The sequence below is a fragment of the Equus asinus genome, chromosome 10, assembly GCF_041296235.1.
Source record: "Equus asinus isolate D_3611 breed Donkey chromosome 10, EquAss-T2T_v2, whole genome shotgun sequence".
Taxonomy (NCBI): Eukaryota; Metazoa; Chordata; class Mammalia; order Perissodactyla; family Equidae; genus Equus; species Equus asinus.
This window is the reverse complement of record NC_091799.1, coordinates 32,436,673-32,460,808: the sequence shown is the minus strand read 5'-3', so window position 1 is coordinate 32,460,808 and position 24,136 is coordinate 32,436,673. Positions and strand designations below refer to the sequence as shown.

General features: G+C 47.3%; 1 protein-coding gene across 11 annotated transcripts in view; it reads right to left on the bottom strand.

Annotated features, from left to right (window-relative positions):
- Window positions 1–23,577, bottom strand: part of SUSD1 (sushi domain containing 1) — a 130,180-nt gene extending 106,603 nt beyond the window's left edge. For 2 of the 11 annotated variants that reach the window (XR_011506287.1, XM_070518973.1), the window contains exons 1-3: window positions 21,592–23,574; window positions 8,841–8,948; window positions 5,767–5,922 (exon numbers count right to left, since the gene is read on the bottom strand). Coding sequence is in view for 10 of the 11 variants with exons in the window: in XM_070518973.1 (XP_070375074.1) it covers window positions 5,767–5,922; window positions 8,841–8,948; window positions 21,592–21,961 (634 nt within the window). In the remaining variant the exon portion in view is untranslated. Of the gene's footprint in view, window positions 1–5,766; window positions 5,923–8,840; window positions 8,949–12,279; window positions 12,450–14,055; window positions 14,206–19,625; window positions 19,763–21,591 lie in introns of those variants that run through there. The other 9 variants (XM_070518976.1, XM_070518974.1, XM_070518982.1 and 6 more) reach the window with 8 other exon arrangements.
- Between the last annotated feature and the right edge of the window lie 559 nt (window positions 23,578–24,136).

The window sequence follows — 24,136 nt, the reverse complement described above, 5'->3', positions numbered from 1 at the left end:
GATGGACATTTGGGCTGTTTCCAGTTTGGGCTATTAAGAACATTCATGTACAAGTCTTTTGTGGACATATATTTTCATTTCTCTTGGGTTATATAATCATTTTTATGGAAATGAAAAGATCATGTGTTGTGAATGAAGTAAATTTTGTCTTCTCTTAGTTCATGGAGTTAGAGAAAAGAATATCACATATTATAGAAGTGAAATGTTGGATTGTGGAACATAGACATGTTATTAACCTAAACTTACGGTTGCCGTACATTTGCATAGAGGCATCTTAAAAGAGATTGACCACAATATTAAGAGCTGTTGCTTCTGGGTTAATATTAGGTGATTTTTTTTCTTTCTCCTTTATACTTTTGCATAATCGCTTCACTTTTCTACATGAGTATATGGGTTTTTTAATAAGTAGAAAAAACAAAGCTATATTCCTTCTTACAGGGAAAAAAATATTGGTTTATTCTCCTGTCTCCTTTTGGGAAGAGCAATCATAGATTATTATAATCAGAACTAAATGACCCATTTGCCCCCGATCTATTCCAGAGCCCCATCCTAGGGTAACAGCTCCATCCTTCTGGACACATAATTTTTTGCTAAAGCAGTTGCTGAATGAACGGAGGACCATTTTCGAGGTCATGCTCATAACTGCGTGGGCCATGAGCAAACAGCCTAAACTCACAGAGCTAAACATTTCCTTCACAGTCCTGCACATGTTGATAGTTTGCTTAGGAAAGCCTACTTTATAGACAGTTCAAAGATAAACTTAAGCCCAGCGGCTGTGTCTAGTACTCCTCCCAAAACTTTAAATCAGCCGAGTAAAAAAGAGCCCTGTGTCCACATTTTACTAGACTCAACAGGGCCGTGGGAAATAAGCTGGGATAGCCCGATCCTGGGGCTTGAGCCAGCAAGAAGCAAGAGTAAAGTGTGGGCGATGTTAACTGCAGGGGAAACTCAGGCATGCCCCCCCCCAGTCCCAAAGAGGGACAGCAGTGTCTTGGTCAAGGCTTCTGGCATTTGGGGCGATGGAGCTTAGGTTTAACCATCTTTTGATTCAGAATCTTTGGCCTCTCTCTCCTTCCTGGGAGCCGGGGAAGTAGCCATCACCCACCGCCATTGGAGACCTAAGCAGGAATCAGGAGGATTCCACAGGGAAGGCAGGCAAGGAGCCAATGCTTGTGAGCACTGCTCTGGGCAGCAGGGAGCACTGCCCTCCCAGTGTGCTTTTCCTTGCTTCTTCCTTGTTTCAGAGTGGTAAAACATGACTCTTTGCGAATAAATCCAGCTAAAACAAAGGATTGGGATTTGCGGAGCAAAGTCCTGTTTGGAGACAGCACTGGGGAAAACCCCAGGACAGCTGCAAGCTGATTGAGCAGGAGCCCACAGAGAGCAAGCAGAATCTCGGTGGGAGCATGCATTCGTGTCTGAGGCCACAGCAGGCTGCTCCAGGACCTGCAAGAGAGGGGCAGCTGAGAAGCTTGTGGGCAACGACTCACATGGAGAAGGAGCCTCGTGACCTGGGAGAGAAACCAAAAGACTGCACTGCCCTTAGTAGCGATAGGGATTTTCATCCAGGAATGAAAGCGTTTGCTTCACCATGGGCAGACCTATGGGATACAGGCTTCCGGCAGGAGGTTCCAGGAACTGATGATTGGCAAATCATTCACTCCCTCTAGGTTCTTCACCACCCTCCTTCCCCATTTCTCAGCCCAGGCTGAAGTGCTATTACATTTCTCTAGAAGAAATGGCATCAGGCCCTGATACCACAGGAAATGAGCTTATGAAATAGAACGTCGCTGCTGCCAGCAGAGTCGAGATGGAGTCCCAAGACTTGGGGAGTTCGAAGGCACAGGAAGGGTATTTTGCCATTTTCAGCAGACCCTACTAGGGCCATGCCTACTTGGAGCCATGTTGGTGGGGACACGACAGCCCCAGGCCTTAGTCCCACATTAGTCTCATTCCTCTCCACTTACTCTTGGCCCACCCAAGTCAAACCACGCTCACACTGGAAGTGCCACAGAGCTTCTTCCCCTGGGTTGTGGCTCATGGCAAAGTTTCCATGATCCCCAGGAGTCATTGAGGGGGCAGCCCCGGGGGCCAGAACATGTGCAGGCTCTCCAGAACTAGAACCCCTACAACTCATTCCTCATCTATCCTCAGTGGCATCCAAAGAGGCCCACCTGTCACCAGCTCCTGAACTTGACTTGAACTCTGCAAAGTACGATAAACACCCGGTCACGAGATTTCTCGGAATTCTAGATCTAGGGAGCCAGCCCTGATGGCCTAGTGGTTAAAGTTCAGTGTGCTCCACTTCAGGGGCCCAGGTTCAGTTCCTGGGCACGGAACAACACCACTCATCTGTCACTAGCCATACTGTGGTGGTGGCTCACATAGAAGAACTAGAAGGACTTACAATTAGAATATACAGCTATGTACTGGGGCTTTGGGGAGGGGAAAAAAAAGAGTGAGCTAGGATTCACATCCTGTGGTTCCAGGGAAACACTGAAGACCTGCTGATATCCCAAAACTTGCTAAGCCTCTGGCCTGGGGCCACCGATGTTTCTGTGGCAACTGTGATTCTGAAAAAAACTCAGTACCATCAAGAAAAGTCATCCATCTGAATGGATAATGGATAATGCGGAATACTACTCAGCCATAAAAAAAGAAAATCATGCCATTGGCGAAAACATGGATGGACCTTGAGGGTATTATGCTAAGTGAAATAAGCCAGACAGAGAAAGACAAACACCGTATGATTTCACTCATATATGGAAGATAAACAAAAAAACACAATAAATACAGAGAACACATTGGTAATTACCAGGGGGAAGGAGGAATGGGGGAGGGTGAGAGGGGTAAAAGGGCACATGTGTACAGTGATGGATGGCAACTAGACTTTTGGTGGTGAACACGATGCGGTCTGTACAGAAGTTGAAATATAATGATGTACATCTGAAACTGATATAACATTATAAACCAATGTGACCTCAATAAAAATAAAGAAAAAAGAGCAAAACCCAAAAAGTCACCTATCAGCTTTTAGGAAGTGATAACTGGAGACCTCAAAAGGAAGAGTCATGGGAATCCCTGCTAATGGATACGGGGCTTCCTTTTGGGGTGATGGAGATGTTCTAAATTACACAGTGGTGACTTTGCACAAGTTTGTGAATATATTAAAAATCACTGAATTATACACTTCAAAAAGGTGAATTAGGGCCGGCCTGGTGGCACACTGGTTAAGTTCGCAGGTTCTGCTTTGGCAGCCCGGGGTTCGCAGGTTTGGATCCCGGGTGCAGATCTATGCGGATCTGTTTGTCAAGCCATGTTGTGGCAGACATCCCACGTATAAAGTAGAGGAAGATGGCATGGATGTTAGCTCAGGGCCAGTCTTCCTCAGCAAGAAGAGGAGAATTGGAAGCGGATGTTAGCTCAGGGCTAATCTTCCTCAAAAAAAAAAAAAAAAGGTGAATTATATCTCAAATTTTTTAAAAAAAGGTAAGGTCACTAAATAATTTCAAGAAGTAGAATAAATGGAAGCAGAGCCTAGATCAGGATTTTGTTCCTGGAAGATTGGTTTCTTTTTTGTTTTTTGCTGAGGAAGATTAGCCCTGAGCTAACATCCATTGCCAATCCTCCTCTTTTCTTGCTTGAGGAAGATTAGCCCTAAGCTAACATCTGTGCCAATCTTCCTCCACTTTAGATGTGGGTCACCACCACAGCATAGCTGATGAGTAGTGTAGGTCCATGCCAGGGATCTGAACCCGCAAATCTGGGCTGCCAAAGCAAATCCTGTTGAATTTAACTACTAGGGCACAGAGCTGGCCCCAGAAGACTGGTTCTTCTTAGGCTGACATCTATTTGGCCCTTGCATAAAATATTTCTTCCTCCTCCTCCTTCTCTCCCTCCCTCCCTCTCCTTCTCCCTTTTTTTTTTACTTTTCTTTTTTTTTTTTTTTTGAGGAAGATTAGCCCTGAGCTAACATAAAATCTGCTGCCAATCCTCCTTCTTTTTTTTGCTGAGGAAGACTGGCCCTGAGCTAACATCCGCGCCCATCTTCCTCTACTTTATATATGGGATGCCTGCCGCAGCATGGCTTGACAAGCAGCACACATGTCCGCACTCGGGATCCAAACCTGAGAACCCTGGGTCACTGAAGTGGAACATGCAAACCTAACCACTGCACCACTGGGTCGGCCCCTCTTCTTCCTATCTTTTTAAAAGTAGAATGCTTCCCTGGGAACTATACTGATATATATACAATTATACAGTATACTATACTGATATATACAATATATACTAATATATACTGATTATAAAAGTTTTTCCTGGCAAACTCCCACAGCCTTGAACACAGAATTTCAGGTATCATCTCCTCCAGAAAGTTCCCCAGTCCATTGCCCACTTCCAAGGTAAGTGCCCCACGGATTCCGGATTCCAGAAAGTGCCCTTTGCTTACCCATCACTAACACGTTATCCTGAAATTAGCTGTCTGCCATCATCTCCCACTAGCACAGCCTTGGCAGGTGGGAAGCACATAAGAAATGTATATTGAACTAACTGAACACCAGATCATCATCTTGTAAAGTTTTTTTTAAATTGGTATCTTTTTTTTTTTTTAATGCACCCTAACTTATTCTGCAACATTGCACTTCTGCAATCATGTAGCAGGTAATTTGTTACCTAAAATAACAGGATACTATAAAATGCTTTCTCTGAGGGAATGTGTTCATTCATGCCAAGAATAAATCAAATGCACCCTTTGAGGGATTTTTACCTTGTACAAGTCAAAGGGAGAATGAATCAGAGAACCAGAACCTGTGGTTCCTGGTGGGTAAGAAGATGAAACATGTTCTCCTCTCCCTTTCTTTTCCCCAAAAACCTTTAAATATCACAAAGCCTTTAAGCAGTCATGAAGTCTACACAAAACCATCTCAGGACCAGGAGTCTTTTCCTGCCTTTCCTCTTCATTACTGTTCAAAGATTTTCTAAGAAAACCCAAGAGCTATATTATCATGACATGCTGTAAACAGAATTCAGATAACACAGGGCCCACTGAAAATTAGGAGGGTTTCCCCACCCCTGGTATTAACCAGCATATGCCCAGAAATCTGACCTTCAAAGCTATTGGGGTCCTAAAAGTTGCCCTCCTCACTCAGCTTATTCCCCTGGGAGGCAAGCCCACGTCTCTAACAGGGGTTGCACTTAGGATTTTTCAGGAGCCAACATCACAGTGCCCACCCCTTGGGCTCTTGTTGGGCAGTGTGCACAGAGCTGGTGAGTGCCAGAGTCATCCCAAGAACATCCCATGTGGGGTGACAGGAACCTGCAGATGGTAGACCATCTCTGAGAGTCCCACCTCATTGTTTGCTATAAAAATGATCAAACACACAGAACAAGAAAAAGAATTTACTACAATGAACTCCCATAGATCTATCCTCCAAGATTCAAGAATTGTTCACATTTTGCCATTTAAAGTACCTTACAGGCATACTAACACTGGATACATCACAATCACACCCCTAGACACTTCAGCACGAATCTCCCAAAATAAGAATATTATCCATAATACCATTACCGCATCTAACAAAATTAACAATTCCCTAATAGTAACTAATACTCAGTCCATGTCCAAATTTCCCTTACAGATATTCTTAAAGGAGGGTCCCTCCCTGAAATCACACCCCGTCCCAGCCCTGCCCTCTCGCTCTTCCGTGCTCAGACGCTGTCCTGCCCTCACGGAGTTGCCATCCCTGCGGCCCCCTTGCTGAGTACCTGTACAAAAGGTGCCATCATTGGGAATGAATGTCTTGTTGTTGTTTGTGGCTCGATATCCTTCCAGGCAGATGCAATAAAAGCCTCCGAGTGTGTTGTGGCAAGATGTGTGGTTCCCACAGACCACAGTGGCTCCAAATTGGCACTCGTTTTTATCTATTGATACAATGAGACAACACACAGAAAAGGCTATTAATCCACAACACATTCTACAACCCAGATTGTCCTTCTGTGCTATGCACTCAGTAATCAATTCTGTGACAACAGCTCAATGATATATTTCCCCAGCCTCTTTTCCTTTCACGATGCTTCTCAGACTACAGGACATGGGCCCTTCCTAGTCGTGTACTAGGCATGTATTAAACCACAAGAGAAACCCAACATCTCGATCTGGCAATCCATCTTATTTGAAGACTGGGAGAAAAGGATTCTTTTTGAACTTTTCTACACGTAAAATAATCTTGTCTCGGGCCTGGGAAAAGAAATCCAGCAGAATCCCACTTTTCCAGCTCAGGAACCCTCTTGCTTTTTTCTTGAAAGCCAGAGGAGGAGGATTTTCATCCAGTGATTAACTGGAAAATTTGTTACTTCTGAGTTACCAGGAAACATAATGGAATTAGTCCTCCAGCCTCATCCGGGGGGAAGGGCTCATACTGTGGCAGGAACAGCTCCTGCTAATAATCATCAGCGACCCATGTGAATCATGTTAGTCACCCAGCAGGAGGAGCTGGAATAAGGGATGCTTGACGGGTCCACAGTAGCCTGCTCTGAGCATTTTTAATTCAATAACGTGACATAGATGTAAAATGAAAGCAAATCTCCCTCCCATCTCTTCCTCCAGCGCAGGGCTCAGCAAACTTTTTCTGTAAAGGGCCAGTCACAGGTCTCTGGTTGGAGCCCAGAAGCAGCCACACACAAGAGGTAAACAAATGGACAATACTGGGTTCTAACAAAACTCTATTTACAAAAACAGGCACGGGGCCAAATTTGGCCTTCAGGCCAGTTTGCTGACTGCCCTTGCCTCTAACATCAGAGGAAGCTTCCGTGACCAATTTCCTATGCATTCTTTTAGAGCTGATCTATCCAGCTAGGTTTTTTGGGGGGGCGGGCAGGAATCATCAACTTATGAACTGGAGTTTTTCTCTTTGTTATTTAGTGTTTTATTACACCATTGGTTCTCTCAAAGCAGTTCAATTGTTTCTCACGATTGCACTCAATTCCTGCTAACTCAAAAGGACACCCCAAAAAATCTAGGTGTTTTTATCTTGTATTATCTTTTAAAAATTTTAGTTGAACCTGGAACGTGATTCATCGTTAAAATTGTCTGAGGTAAGATCCACGTGAGAGCTTAGAGAGACAGAACGGGCCCTCCAGCCACAGCCAGGCCAAGTGTCTAGTCCAGCTTATTGAGCACTGCACGGGGGTTTCAGACCCAAGTCCAGTTGCCCATAAAATGGGATATTTCTGTCTTTTTCTTTTTTTTTTTTTTTTGCTGAGGAAGACTGGCCCTGAGCTAACATTGATGCCCATCTTCCTCTACTTTATATGTGGGATGCCTACCACAGCATGGTTTGCCAAGTGGTGCCATGTCCGCACCAGGGATCTGAACCAGTGAACCCCGGGGCCACCGAAGTGGAATGTGCACACTCAACCGCTGCACCATGGGGCCAGCCCCTATTTCCGTCTTTGTAATTGTTTCTGAGGTATGTCTCCCCCGCAGATTTGACCAGAAGGGACATTTAGGTTTGTAGGGGATTCTAGAATTCTTAGGTTCCTTGGCTTAATGTCACCTTAGAGCGCCTCTGGCTCGCGTATCACCTCACGTGTAACCTGTGGTGTAGTCTCAGCAGGCCAAGTCCTGGGAGACGCAGTGTCTAATGTTTGGGAGCAAGTACCACACAAATTAATAAAGCCTCCTCCTCCCATTAAGAGAAGTTTCTCTTGTTAAGGCATCAAAGAGCAATGAAGAGTGCAGCCAGCATTCATGGGACGAGAACATCCTCAGGGAAGGGAGCAAAAAAGGCTTGTCCGTGCTCCTCAACTCCAGCTTCATTTCCAAGTCCATGCTAGCAAGTGGGGAGGGCAGGGGAGAAGGGGGTAGGAGAAATGCCCTCAGGAACCTCAGACAGCAGGGCGGCCACACTTCTCATGGACAGAATCCTAAAGAGAGAGGGTCAGAGGTGGCACACGGCCGTCCTGCAGGAACCAGCAAAGGTGTGTGCCTGTGCAGGCTTGTGTCTGTGAAGGAGAGTCTGACTTTCTGAACTCAGGATCGAACTGTTATTTTTTTTAGGGAGAAATAAAACAAAGGCACCACGACAAGGTTGTATACACTGTCAATCCGCAAAGGCAAGACCAAACTATCAATATTTCTACTGTACATAACAAAGGTGCTGGGAAGAAACTACAATCACTCGTTATTCTAACGCTCACTGTTACAAAGTTGCTGTGAACTCTCGCTCTCTCTGAATTGGGCTTCGACCTGGAAATTGTCTGACTTTTACAGCATGGCAGATGGCACGAGGCAAAAAGTAATCTCAGATGCTTCTAGTCTAAAGGTCTTTGTATTCCTTTAAGCCACCCACGTCCCCAAAGGTCCCAGCTACAAAACATCTGGAGGACGGATGCCGGCAGACTAAGACTCAAAGCAACATCATTTCACCAGCCAGCCAAAACGTCCAATAGGCCGTTGTGTTTTGTTTTTCCTCATGGCAGGAATATTCACAAATAGTTTTCTATCGAAACAACCAGAGAAATTAAGAAATGCAATATTCACTTGAGTTGTTAAGTTAAACTCAAGACTTGAAAGAGATTGCAAATTTGTGTTAGGTCCGAGAGTTTCCAGAGATTCAACTTCAATGACCTCTAACATGAGGGATACTCCTTGGAGACACCAGAGAAAGGACATATCCAAACACTAAAACAAAGACTTATTATAACCGGGAAAACTTCTTGCAATAAAAACATGTGGACAAAGTAACAATGTTCGCCCCTCAAGGACATCAACCCTTTAACACTAGAGAATCTTGTTTCTTGATTCAACTTTTCAACTTCACCCCGGATTCAGAACTTACCAACACACTGGGTCCTCCCATTGCCCACAAATCCGTATTTGCAAATACACATCTTCTTCTCTTCTCTTTGCTCGCAGGTAGCATGTTCATGGCAAGCGGCACAGATATCTAAACCGGAATTATAAATTGTATACTTGAGGGAAAGAAAAGTTCAATCAACTACTCTAGACGAGTCACATTTGGGGTAGTAGACATTTACAAAGGAGAACCAAAGTTTGAAAACCAAAATGAAAAAGGATAGATCTGATCCCATCCTTAAAAACCTGCACTGGCCACTCATCGCCCACAGAGGAAAGCGCAAATTCCTCACCCTGACAATCACTGCTCTTAACGGTCTGACTCTAGAATAACTCCTCCAGCCTCAGTGTCCCCAGAGCTCAGCCACACACAGTTTTCTCTAGGCAGGAGGCTGACTACTCTGTCCCTCACACGCTATCCTGTCATACTTCATGCCATTGTCATGATGTTACCCTTACGTAGAATGCCTATCCTTCCTTCTCTGTCCAGCTCGCACCTATTCCTATTTCAAGACCCAGCTTAAATGTCACACTGTCTCTGAGGTCTTCCCCATTCCTTCATTCTCCAGGAAAATTAAATGTGGCTTCCTCTGTGTTCCCCTGACACTTGTACATTCCCCTATCAACCATGTTAACTTGTCATTATATTCTATTCCAGCTCTGTCCTCCCAGTTGGTATTAGGAATGAGCTTCTCAAGGACAGGGATTATGTCATTTGTCCATGCGTCATTATGGCACAGTATAAATATTCAATATATTTTTATTGACCGACTGGATTCTACTTGCTACAAGTCCAAAAGCAAGTGGAGCATCTGTCTATTACCCTATTCATTTTCCTTTTAGGAGAAACAGTGAATGTGTTTAAAATGTCAGTGAGGCAACAGCCAGGTCCCAGTAGAATAATGAGAGCGAAATTACTTAGATATACAGCAAAAATGTTTGGGGCTAAAATTCCTGAAACATCTAAATCTGCCAAAGGGTGATATATAACCCAAGATGAAACAAGAATTTCAACCCTGTCTGGCAACCTCATGTAACTGATTTAGGGTGGTGGCTTCTGGCCTTTACTTAATCCGATTTGATTCTTATCTAAAAGTTGTGGGACCACCCAATGGCCAGACCCCACCTGCACTGATACCATTTTAACTTTTTTACGTGTTCTTTCCTTTGTCTTGTAGAGAGATGGCTCACATACCTATGCCTTAAATTTAGCCTTACTCTCCACCCATGTTTGCAGCAGTAGCGGGGGCAGCAGCAGCGGGGGCAGCAGCAGCGGCTCCTCCTGCCCGTGGGCCCTGTCCCCAAGCAGCAGCCTGACTGCCCATGGGTCCTGTCCCCATGCTATTCCACACTGTTCTCTAAATAAAAGAGCACTACTGCCAGATCTTGAGAGTCCAAGAAATCTTTCTTTCGACTCCTCGGCTCACCGACCCCGCATCACCCATACCTAAACGTCCATCAACATTGTGTAAACATATTTAACCATTTTGACACATAGCATTTTAGAACAGTACCATAAGGACACTGTCAAGTCATAATCATGAAACTGGCAAACAGTTAGCCATTGATGATTAAGTAGCTAGGAACTAAAGGTTTTTTTCCCTTTTGGAACTACTGATTATAGCTTATAGCTGTTTAACCCACCCATTGTTAACTGCGCTGTTTAGTCAATAAGCTGTCTGACTCCCACTAGGCTCCTATAGATAACATCTCCCTGGCGCCTGGGTCACCATGGTAATGGGTGTGTGAGCTGTTCTTCAGGAATTAGAACTCCTTTGTCCACTCCAGGCCGGTTGAGACCACCAACTCATCAACTGGGCCCACACAGAGGTCCAATAGGTGACCTTTTGATGTCAAGAGGTTAAAAGCTCCCCCTCAGATCATGCTAATGGCGCCATTTTGTGAGCATGCATCCTACGAAGAGGCACGAAGTCTACCTACGCTTGCGCAGATCATCAATTACCTCACCTCTCCTCACCTCCAACTACCTATCTCCACATTTCAGACCACCTTGGCCCCTATCCCATAAATATCCCTGAGTCTCTATTTCCAGGGAAGCTGATGTGAGACTCATGATCTCGCTTCCTCACATGGCTGCCTTATGATTAAAACCCTCTCTCTGCTGCAATCTCATCGTCTTGATGCGGGGTCAGTGAGCCGAGGAGTCGAAAGAAAGATTTCTTAGATCCTTAAGATCTGGCAGTAGTGCTCTTTTATTTAGAGAATAGTGTAGCATGGGGACAGGACCCATGGGCAGTCAGAGCTTCTGCTGCCGCTTCTGCTGCCCCTGCTGGCATGGGGACAGGACCCACGGGCAGGCAGAGCCGCTGCTGCTGCCCCCGCTGGCATGGGGACAGGACCCATGGGCAGGCAGAGCTGGTGCGTGGGGACAAGACCCACGGGCAGTCAGAGCTCCTGCTGCTGCCCTGAGTTGAGGGTTAGGGCTAAATTTAAGGCATAGGTATGTGAGTCATCTCTTTACGAAGACAAAGGAAAGAACATGAAAAAAAGTTAAAATGGTATCAGTGCAGGTGGGGTCTGGTCATTGGGTGATCCCATGACTTTTAGACAAGAATCAAATCGGATTAAGTAAAGGTTAGAAAGGTTAGACGCCACCACCCTAAACCAGTTACATGAGATTGCCAGACAGCATCCAACTTAAGTTCTTGCCTTCCCCATTAAGACTTTCTAGGGACAAGGTCATCTCTCCTCTTCTTCCTGGTACAGAGAGGGAGGCACCTTTTACAGATAGAGATTTACCTTACAAATGTAAATGTGTCCCAACAAGGGCAAGTTCCATTCCCCAGAGCCTCCTTCCCTGTCCCAGTTTATCGAAAGCAATCAGCCCAAAACAATCCTGATGCCAAAGAGTCATACCTTGGAGTGGCCAATTTCAGGTCCCTACAAGCTCATCCCCCCCCCTTCCTTCACAAATGCAAATGTCTCTCAAAAGGGCAAGCAAAATTCCAGTCCTCGGAGCCTGCTTCTCATCTGTAGTTTTAAAAGTAATCAGCCTAAAATCCTCATCAGTCTCAGTGGCTTTCTGGGCAGAGGGCAAAAGTGAACCTGGCTCAGTAACAATTACATGCAACTAAAATCCTGGCAATACCTTTTAAATAATGGATCCTGGGTCAAGGCCACAAACCCAGCTGTGATCAGCTATATAATGATGAACATTCTCCATGGTGTGTATGTGTGATGCAATAATAGATATAAACACCATACTAGTGAAATCAATGATAAAATGGTAAAATGTTTGATTTTTTTCTTATATAGAATATTTGTCTTTATAAAGATGGCAGCATTTACATACACCAAGTTCCAGAAACTTACATCAGGTGGAAAATGATCACTTCATGTAACTGCTGAATGAATCTAATAAACACAAACAAAAAATTAAGAAGCCAAGTAGTGCCACCCACTCAGATAAATTAAAGGAAGTCCAGGGGCTGGCCCCGTGGCCAAGTGGTTAAGTTTGCGCGCTCCGCTGCAGGCGGCCCAGTGTTTCGTTGGTTCGAATCCTGGGCGTGGACATGGCACTGCTCGTCAGACCACGCTGAGGCAGCGTCCCACATGCCACAACTAGAAGGACCTACAACGAAGAATATACAACTATGTACTGGGGGGCTTTGGGGAGAAAAAGGAAAAAAATAAAATCTTTATAAAATATAAAAAAAAAAAAAAAAAAGGAAGTCCAGTCTGGGGCCAGCCCGGTGGCACAGTGGTTAAGTTCGCACTTTCCACTTTGGCAGCCCAGGGTTCGCCAGTTCGGATCCCGGGTGTGGACATACTACACTGTTTGTCAAGCCATGCTATGGCAGGAATCCCACATACAAAGTAGAGGAAGACTGGCACGGACGTTAGCTCAGGGCCAATCTTCCTCAGCAAAAAGAGGAGGATTGGTGGCAGATGTTAGCTCAGGGCTAATCTTCCTCAAAAAAAAAAAAAGGAAGTCCAGGAAGAATTAGCAAAGGACAGAATTTAAAGGTTTCTTTAAAATAAACTGAATTAAGTTCAAGTTCCCTCAATACATAGAACCAGACAAACAAAATACAGCCTTGCAGGAAGGCAGCCAGGTATGGTGGGAAAGCACTGGACATGAGTCAGAATTGGATCCTCAATCAAGCTGAGTCAGTTCACTGTGACCTTCAGCAAATCACTTCACCTCTCGGGCTCTCAGTTCTTTCATCTGTAAAACAAGGGCTTTGGGCTTCTCAAATTTTAAAGTGCATTCAAATTGCCAGGGATCTGGTTAAACTGCAAGCTCTGATTCAGTCGGTCTGGGGTGGGGCCCTGTATTCTGCATTTCTAACGAGCTCCCAGGTGGATCACATTTTGCAGGGGTTAAATGGCTCCTCAAGTCCTCTTCCTCTAAATGTTCTGACATTTCATCCTTAGGGCACGTGTTTTAATGACCCACTAAGAATAATTCAGCATAAACGTAACCCCAAGGACAGTACCCAGCACGTTTAGCTCAATAAATGTTTGTTCCCCATACAGGCAAAGAGACAAGATGTGTGCCAGGCTACCAAAGGCTTCTCAGACCACATGCAGAAGAGAAGTGGTTTGCAGAGGACGAGGGGCCTCGGCTGAAGCCTAGCATTCAGCCATGATTAGTTTAGTCTGCAGGACCTTGTAGGGCGGCCCTCTGACTTCTAACTGCTTGAGGGAACAACTTGTCTCCTGGGGGTTGGGGGGGAATGTATCCTAAAGAAAGGGGCGGGGAGGGGCGCGGCCCAGTGGCGCAGCGGTTAAGTTAGCACGTTCCGCTTCTCAGCAGTCCCGGGTTCACCGGTTAGGATCCCGGGTGCGGACATGGCACCGCTTGGCAAAAAGCCATGCTGTGGTAGGCGTCCCACATATAAAAGTAGAGGGAGATGGGCATGGGCATAGATGTGAGCTCAGGGCCAGTCTTCTTCAGCAAAAAGAGGAGGATTGGCAGTAGTTAGTTCAGGGCTAATCTTCCTCAAAAAAAAAAAGGGGGGGGGGCAGGGAGCACAACTCCAATCCAAGGATGGCACACAGGGGGATGGGTGTGCACCTTTGACCACACACCAGTGTCTGTTGTTCAAGAGCCCCCAGCTCAGTTAAGAACCACCTGGAGCTAGGGTGACGAATAGTCCCGGTTTTAATACTAAAGTCTTGTGTCCCAGGAAACCCCTCAATTCTGTGCAAACCAAGACAGTTGGTCACTCTACCTGGAGAGCTTGTTAAGACAGAATCCCCAGAGATTCCGAGTCAGCAGGTGTGGGGTAGGGCCTGAGAACCTGCATTTCTAAGCTTCCAAGTGGCCCGCACAAGAGCAGCATGGCGAGTCCAGCTCAACCTCAAGGACTCGGGTGAGAATCCTGGAGAAAGAAGAGGCAATGTTGAAAGAAGTCTTTCACCAAGCCTAGACTGATGCATAGCAGAGCTATGGGACCGATGTGACAGAGGATAACCCAAAAGAGAGCAACTCTCCAGGCTAAGAAAATATCGCCATGCCTTTGCTATAACCTGAGGGGGAGTTGTGTAAGGGGGCAGCATCCATCCATGACAAGGATGACTTGAGTTCTGTCATCAGCAGACTGCTCCAGGGGACAGAGAAGTGGCTGCCACGCAGAATCAGAAGGAACTACTGAGAGCTGAGGGACCTCCACTTCCACCCACCCCAGGGCTGCCTAGAATTACTGGCGGAGAAACGGCAGAGAGGGGATTCCAAAATCTAGAAGGAGGAAAAGCCTGACAAGCACTCTTTGTTACTATTATGTGTGGGCTGCCACCCTAGGTTCACATCCGTTCTCCACTCTGCAGTGACTCAGCCAGCTAAAACCACATCCAACACTGAGAGTGTGAGACAGGTTTTGGTGTCTCGACTTAGGTTGGAGTCTTCACTCTTGCTCCCTGGTTACATGATCTCAGGCAAGTTAAACCGTCAGTCCTCCAGTTTTGATACTGGTTCAACATAATGTTGACATAAGGGAAGCCATATTATAGAAAAGAAACCACACTGTAACTTTGAATGACCTCTGATTAACTAACCCAGCTAGATACACACCCTCTCGGAAGTATACGTGATCTGTAGATTTTATGGCCCCTTCCAGCTGCTATAAGTCGATAACTTTGTTCTTTTGAGTTCCTTAGGAATATGATGACCTCCGGGCAGAGAGTCTATGTTGATAGCCATCATCAATGACAACTGAAAGATCTGGGTATAGGGCATTGCTCCAGTCTCTGATGCATATCCAGTAAAACAAAGGACTATCAGGAACTAAGACCAGATGTCTGTTCCACTCAAAGATCAGATACCTCCCTGACACCCAGAGACCAGCCCCGCATATAACTGACATGTAGTCTTTGTTCTGTAAGATGGTTCTTTTGGACATTACTCAGTCATCTTCCCCCTTGCTAGTAAGCTCTAATAAAACCCGTTCTCTCCTACTGGCTTGCCTCTTGACTATTGGCATGTCTTGCGGCGAGCAGATGACTCCCCTTGGGTGGTTACAGTTTTAATCTGTGAAGAGATCGTGTTGCAAGTATTAAATGAGAAATATAAATGCTATATGAGCTCCCAAGTACTAGACAAAGCTAATTTACAGGAATATTTATGTCTCTCCGCATAGATATTATTAACGTTAGAAACAAGTCATGCAAGATACAGTGCCCGGTATTTGGCATCTGAGCAGGGTGAAGAGGTCTTATTGGGCTACAGTTCTAGCTCTGCCACTTGCTAGTTGTGTGACCCTTGAGAATCTCTGGGCCCCAGTTTCCTGTAAATCTGGAATATGAGGATAATAGTAAACCTACCTCACAACAAGACATTTTCACATGTTGGGGTATATGAGGTAGCTATTCTGGTTCAAAACTGATTCAGCTTGAACTAAAGAAGCCTGACTTGTGGCCTATCGGGCATGCATTGTGCCTCTGCTTTGACCATTAAAGTGGGGAATGCTTTAAACATTATCTCAAGGTAAAAGAGTACACTCTTGGAAGATAAGAATGCATACCTCCCCTCCTACACCTGCCGGTATTGGTAACGCCCATATGAGTCCTTCTGAAGACAGGTTCCGGTTCCTGGACCTCGGGGTCAAGTTAACCTGCTAATTTGCAGCTGAATACCTCTTTGAAACTTTGATGAATATGTATCCTGGGTGTATTTGGTGTATATTCTTTGTTCTGAAAAGGGGTAAGACTATGCTGAAAACCATGCTTCTTTCCCTTTGTGGAAACTGTCTTCCTCAACTTGGCTCAAATAAGGACACCTTCTCCCTCTTGTTATTTTGCTTTGACACTCATATGGTTGTTGTGAGGATCAAAGAGGAAATGAGTTAATCCATGAAAAGCAATTAGAATATGTTAGACAGTGTTATAAGAACTTCTCAACAACTCTTTGTTAATGAAAAAATGAAGGTACTGACAGCTAGCCAATCCCTATTATGTTAATGAAGGAAGCATGGAGAACAGCATTGATGCAAAAACCCAAAGCAGTATCTCTGTGTGGACAGATGCCTACCTATTCGTGGGGCTGATGGTCTGGGAACCATAATATCTTCATTTACATAAGCACCCCCTGCCTTCCCCACATCCTCCCAGCCTTCTGGATCATTCCTGACTCAGAAGTGGGAAGTCCACCTTCCTCACCCTTTCAACCCTGCTCACCGCTCCCCCTCCTCTCCAGCACACAAGCAAACCTACACCTCACGATGGAATGGAGGCTGCCAGCCTGAGCAAGCTACTTTTGCTCTTTATTGCAATACACAAGCAACCACTGAAATACACTTCTGAAACAGCAGATGGACGGGAACGTGACAATGAAGAGATTCTGTCCACTGTCAAGGGACAAAGGCAGTTTAAAGGCACAAAGGGAACACTTGAATTTAAATCTTAATCTACTCCCCGGGCATTCGCAGTCAGACCAAACAAATCCGCCACCCAACCTTCATGAGGCCCTGTCTCTCAAACTTGCGGAAACAGATCAAACGACCTAAGGAAATAAGCAAAGGGGTCCCAAACTAAGCAAGAGAAAGACTTCCATTCTCAAGTCTTCTGCAACACTACGTAAAACAGTATTGCTCTCAAGAGACTGGGTCAAATTCCAGAGAGGGAAGGAACCTGAGAAACCTCATATTCTCTCCTCTCCAACATCCCTGACAGAAAAAAACAAAACACAGCCTTTGCTTTCAAATCCCACCAGACAGAGAGCACTTTACTCTCGCAAACAACATAACACTTGCAGGGCGACGTGCACCCTTGTATGTTTCCCTTCCCATCCCGTTCCCCATCAAGAACCCGTAACCTCTCCTCCTGTAAAATGGTTCTAGGGCTTCAGCTTCCTTTTGCCCTTTTGCCTTCTTCTGTCCACTTCCTGTTTGATCAAGATCAACATGAGTGGGGTCCCCACACCCAGCCTCCAGACCAGGAACCAGCCCACACAGACTGCCCCGATTACAACGCTTTTGAGTTTTGAATTAAGCAGCCTTTCACTTAGGCCGCACCCTAGGGTCACGTCCAGCATCTCCCCCATTACGAGGCATACCTCGGACCTGACTCACATTCCCAGCAGGCTTTGCACTTTTCTCTAATCCATGCAGTTCATTCCCCCGTCTCCTCTGCAGGGCTGAGGCCAACAGGCCATGGCCACCCCGGGCTATCTCAGGCTGCCGAGACCTAGGAGCCCACTTTAGGATTTGACCAGAAGGCTGGGCATGTGTCCAGGGCCAAGTCCCCGGAGGTGGCAGACAGGCTGCAGCAGGGTCTTCTCCCTGGGCCCGAATCCTGCTCCCTTACTTTGAGCAATTGTACGTTACTCCAAAACAATTTGCTCCCCTCATTTCTCCTCTTCCCTCCTCTTCCCCACTCTGAACAGTGACTACACTTCATGATGACAGTGGGAAGACCGAGCCTATGAAATGCAGGATTAGTGAAGTCAGGCGCCCTTTAGACAGCCAGAACAATTGCCCCAACCTCTCCACCACTGCACCCCCAAGAGTCTCAAGGCCTCTGCCTGGCCTCCTGGCCTTCCCAAACCCAGCCAGGCCTGAGCCAACAAGTCCCCCAGCCACTCCCAGACTCCAGCAACGCCAGAGAAAGGTTAAGAAACAAGACTGACTGGTTCTACCCCTCCTCGCCCATTCCTGACCTCTCTATTCCCCTGGGCCTGGCACCTCACCCACCACCAACACCCTTCTGCCCTACCAACTATGCCTCTTGCCCTTTCCTCACACGCAGGCCATCCGACTTCGGCTCTCCCACTCTTCCTCCCCGAAGCATCTTTGGTAACAGCTAAATGTAATTCAGCACATGCTACCAGTGAGAGATTGATTATACAAATGGACAACGGCCAGACCATATATGAAAATGGAACTCTGACCCACAATCTACGGCCATCAGTCCAGGAAGCCAAACCACAACCTCTGTAGCAACAAATGTCAAAAGGTCAGGATTTAATCAATAACGGCCAGCTGCCCTCATTTTCACCCCCCTGCATCAAACTTAGGACCAATAAGAGCAAGCCAAATATGCTCCCCTAACCAATGACATTGGATGCCTGCTGCTACTAAGCTGCCTCCAGCTTCCCCATGCCACCGTCCTCCAACAGGGCACACCTCAAACCTTCCCGTTGGTTCTACTATAAGCCGTTACACTCCCCCGTCTGCCTTTGAGTCTCTGACGAATGTAAGCCATGATGGCTGACTCTCTCGCTATAGCAAGCTCTGTATAGGCTCTGCCTGTTCTCCTTTGGGTAGTCTTTGTTTATTTCCATACCAGATTCCTAATACAAGCCACAATCCCCACTCACAAGGAGCTCTTAGTCCAGCAAACAATTACAGCGCAATACGGCAGAAGCGTATAGAGTAAAGGTCACATACAAATATGTATGTATATAATAAGTGTGTAAGTGTTCCCTACAAATATGGCACAGAGGCACGGGCATGGCATCTCTGGTGTTTCAAAGAGAACCGGGTAACTCCAGGGGGCTTCCCAGTGGAGGACCACTGGGCTGGTTTTGAATAGGAATAGCACTGACTAAGTAGACAGCTGTGGGTGAAGGGATGAGCAGTTCTTCATTCCTCTCCTTCCCTCTCCTTCCAGAGACATAGCTTTCCCACTTGCAGACCAACTTTGCTTTTTGACCTGCTCCACTAAATAGCTCATTTATTTTTGCATTTTCAATTTCTCCCTCTGCCGAGTAACGCCCCTCAGTCCAAAACATGCTTGAGTCTGCTTTAGCACCCTCCCCCAGAAAAAATTCTCGCACGGACTTGGTCAGCCCACCTGAATGCTACTTTTTCTTTCCTTCTAACTTCTTTAGAGAGTACGTCCTCTGCAGGCAAGGTCTCTGCACTCACCAGAGAGCCCTCTGCCTTTGGCTCTCATGCTGACTGCTTGCGCTGGCTCACCACCGACCAGAGTCCCCAAATCCAAAGGCTTCTTCTCAATCTCTGTCCCCTCGGCTTCCCCTCCCTGGTTTCCTTTAGGCTCTTCCAGCCCAGCCTTCCTCCTGCCTATGGGGCTGCTGCTCTTTCTCCGCTACTTGAAGCTACCATCTAAACTTGTCCTCCCCCGAGAATCTGTCCTCTGTCCTCTTAGTCTTATCAACCTCAAGGCTTCAAGCGACCATCAAGTCCACATCAAATGCATACACCTATTGTCCAGAGCCTTAACTCCCTATTGATTCCATTTCTCCAAAAGCCCTAACGTTGCCTCAAATTCAGAATATCCAAAACAACTAGTCATCTTTCTTCCCAAATCTTTTTTCTCCTCCTATACACCCATGTATCCCAGTTACCTGGTCACCAAACCTTAGTGTCATCTTTCCTCTTCTGTTCCCTTGCAGCTTCGCATCTGTTATTAACTCCTTCCAGTTCCAATTCCACCTTATCATCTACACACAGTCCTCTTCTCCTGCTGGCATTACGTGACGCCAGTTCTCAGAACTTCTAGGCCAGCTATTACAACTTCTTCAATGGCTCTAAGCCTTCCACCACACCCCACATTGTCCACTATGAGGAAACCTGCCCTTAATAAAACCAGACTCTCCAAGGCTGTAAATGAAGGGAGAATGCCCACACAGGGAAAGGAGGATCAACCAGGCAACCCTGACTTCCACTTCCCAAAATGCACCCCACAGCCTTTAGGTAGATGCGGATGGATGACCTTAGTCAGTTACTTTGTTCAACAGTCTTGGCCCAGCAATTCAGCGGGACCATAGTGGACAGTTTCCTAGGCTAGAGAGTCTTAACACAAAGAATCTGAAATAGGCTACAAGGGGCTGCAAGCTTTTATGCACACTGCCGTGGGAGACTAAGAGAGGGAAGGAAGTCAGATAGCCTACCAGAGTATCTGATATGTAAAAATAGCCACTCCAGAAGGTTGAGCTGTCAAGAGAAACACCCACCAATGATGGTAAAAGTCCTAAGATGAAGAGAATTTGGGGGAATAGGAGTCTGAGCTGCAAAGTACCCCCCCCCCCCAAATCTCCTTACATGGAAGTTCCCTTCCACGTCAGGATCAGTGTTGGGTTTTATTAAGGAAGTTGGTGGGTTTCCTTATATCCACTTTTTATGTCACTCTCTGTACAAAAACCTGCCATGACATTTCCAGTGGCTTCCCACTGCCCAGGAACAGCTAAGCCTAAATGCCTTGGTCTGCTCATCAAGGCACTGTGCCTTCTAGTTCAATCCGATCTCCTTTTCCACCTCCACTTCCCACCCATCTCCTACAAACCAGTCAAACTGGATTACAGGCCCCAGGCTTCTGTGCCTCCATACCATTCCTCCATGTACATCCCCTCCTGGCCTCTCCCTCTCAAATTCATTCATTCTACGCATATTCGTGGAGAGTTGACTATGCCCTCTGCTATAAGCTGGGATGCTTTTCCTCATCTTCCCATGTCTAAATATTACCAGTCTTTGATGGCCCAGTTCAAGGGTCACCTCATCCATGACTCCACTGGATTCCCCCAGCTAGAAGCAATCCTTCCCTCGGCTGACCACCCACGCCTTCTCAGAGCGCTGACGGCATTCCGCCTTCTACTACACTTATTTGAGTAAATGCCACCTCCCCTACCTATCTGAGTCCTCCGTGTAATTCCTACCACTTTCAACACTGCATTTTGCAGAGGGAGGAAAAAACTACTCCAAATGCCTAGAAATGGATTATTTGCTGTCTGATTCCTCCAGAATACAAACTCAAGGAGGGCCAGCACGAGACCTCTCATCCCGCACAGAGAAACGAGCATCATCTGTTGAATGAATGAATGAAGCAATTCTTTGTTCCTGTAAACTTCCTTACACTTCTTTATCACCATCTTAGCATCTGGTTTTTCATCGAGATGAAAAACATTAAAAGGTAGAAAGAAAATTGCTTCAGGTCTAGAATCTGTCATGCAAAAGCCACAGCAGAGGCGGAAGTGTGACAGAGCAGCCGGAACGCCCTTCCACGCCGGGCGCGGCTCTCCCCAGGGCCAGCGCTCGCGCCCAGCCCCCACCTCCCTCCGGTCCCCCCGGGGCGCGAGCAAGGCCGCCTCCAAATAGGTCTCCGCCGCAGCCCTGGGGCGGGGGCGGGGCGCCCCTCCTGATGCTTTGACCCCGCCTTCCCGATGGCCACCGGCCGGAGCAAGCCCCACCTGCGCTCCACGCCCGGGCTCCGCGTCCGCCCGGCCCAGGGGCGGGGAAGCGTCCCGGGCGCGCCCCGCGTCGTCGGGGACCCAGCCGGGGGCCCCCGCGCCGCGCCCGGTCCCCGCCCGCACTCACCGTCCGCGCCCGCCGCTCCGGTCGCCACGCGGCCCAGGCCGAGCAGCAGCAGGAGCGCCAGCAGGCGGCCCGCGCCCCGGGGCCCCCGGCCCATGCCGCCGCCTCCACGTCCCTCCCGGCGCGCCCGCGATCGCCTGCGCCCGCCGCGCCGAGATAAGGCGGCGGGCGCCGCGGGGAGGGGGCCGGCCCGGCGCTTCCGGCGCCGCGGGGCCGCGGAGGGCGCTGCCGGGTCCCCGGGAGGCGGCGGGGCGCGGGCCTCCTCCCGGCCGCTGCGCTCGTGCGCTCGGGCGTGCACCTGCCGCGCGGTGGCCCTGGGGACGCGCCGCGGGCCCAGAGACGGGGCCCGGCTCTCTCGGCGCGTACGTTCCATGACGGGGACAGACGTCCAGCAGCTAATGACACAGCCGGACTGTAGAGCCCCGGACTGTGCTAGAAGGAAACGTGGCCGTGATCTAAGCGTATGAAACGGACCGGGGATCCCAGCGGGTCCGGAGCTCAGGGAGGCACCCCCGGGGTGGCAAGGGAAGAGGTGGGGAGCGGGAACCTTCGAGGAGGTGGAAAAGTCGGGGCGAGGTGGCTGGAGCTCCAAGGGCAAGGAGAAGCCGCCAGCCAGGCCACCCAGGGCCACAGACTTGACCGAGCCGGTGAAATGATCATAAGGAGTGACAGAACCGTGGTGGGGAGAGACTGGCAGGAGTTCCTGCCGCTCCGAGGACACCGATCTTGGGGATTGAGGGCGGGCCTCAGAGGAAGTAAGCTAAGCCCCTGAGGATGGGAAGGACGTGGGAGAGGATCTAAGCAGGGAGAAAGGCTTATGCAGAGACAGCGGAGAGTGCTCCAGAAATGGGAGGAGGACCTCCTGAGAGTGGGAACAGATGGCTGGAGAGAGGCATTAAGCTGCAGAGATAAATAAGTAAGACCTCATAAACCAAGTAAAGAAGGTTGCTGAGGAGCTGTCACAGGGTTTTAAGTAGAGCGAGCTCATCAGGAAAAGCTCCCCGTGTCTGCTCTGTGGGATTGGAACTGGAGAGGGGAGGTGGGGAGGCCAGCCTGGGGCTGCTGCGGAAATCCAGCCAAGAGACCCGTCCGACAGCAAGGCATTGGCCATGAGCACAGAGACAAGGGGCCAAGGCGGGTGGTAGTGGGTGGAATCCACTGGCTTTTGTGACCAGTCGAATGTGGAGGAGAAGGAAAGAGAAATTACAGACGTCATCTAAATTTCTGGTTTGCACAGCTGGGTTGATGGTGAGAGTCACTGAGCTAGAGGCCCAAAGGAACTTGTTGCAAGCTGGGGTAGGGTGAGGCCACAGAGGGAGAAGTAAGTTCCAGTTTGAGGCTTTGAGCTGGTGATGTCTGGGGGGCTCTCCCAGAGCAGGGTCCCCCACTTTACCCACATCCTCCCTCGCTTTCTCTCTACCGTGAGCCTGCTCTAGATCTCATCACCCATGAACACACCCATATAAGGGCTCAACTTGTTGTGCAGCCTTAAAAAGAAGTAGTTAAAAATAAACTTCCCAGGCTCTTGCATCAGGCTTTCTTGCTAATTATTTTTTTGTTCAGCAAAGATAAGAGTGCCCGCTTTGGGGAGGAGTGGATGGACAGTGTGGTACGGCAGTCTGCCTCCTAGTATTCAAATTTTTTATTAAGTTCATCTCTCCATGCACTTTGAAATCATGTAATTGTTTCAACAAAAATCCATTCACTTAAGATATTCTTCAACCAACCTATACCTCTCCTCTGCCCTGCCCCCCTGCAGAATGAATAAATTTAAATATTTTGTGTATATGTATATACATATATAGTTAATTGGTGACGTCAGGAAAAATTGTCCAAAACTTTGAAATGAGCAAAAGAGATTACTGAGTGTCTTTTCAGTGGGGTGCTGGGTGCTGTCTGGTATCCTTTCTGGAAATTAGCTGATTCTAGATGTTGCGCACTTTGATGGACTTTTTTTTTTAATAAACAAGCCATATTTACCAAGGGTTCTCTCTCTCTCTCTCTCTCTCTTTTTTTTTTTTTTTTGGTGAGGGAGATTGGCCCTGAGTTAACATCTGTTGCCAATTTTCCTTTTTTTTTTTTTCCTCCTCAAAGCCCCCCAGTACATAATTGTATATCTCAGTTGTTAGGTCCTTCTAGTTCTTCTATGTGGGGTGCCACCTCAGCATGGCCTGATGAGGGATGTGTAGATCCGTGCCCGGGATCCAAACCCACAAACCCCAAGCCACCAAAGCAGAGCATGCAAATTTAACCACTCAGCCATGGGGCCGGCCCCCTGATGGACTTTCTACTGACTAGGCTATTCTACAACTCTATAGAGGCAGAAGTTAACTTGCAGAAAATTGATGATAATGCAAAAGATTCTTCTCTGTAGCAATGCAGATTAATTTTTTCCAGTAGGGATATAAGTGATTTCCGTCAGGTAAAAACAAGATAAACCTAATAATTAGATTTTGTCCTAGATGATATTAACCAGTTAATCAGTTTTGCATCTATTAGCAAATTCATTTCTCATTCCTAATTGAAATATATATATACATGTATATAA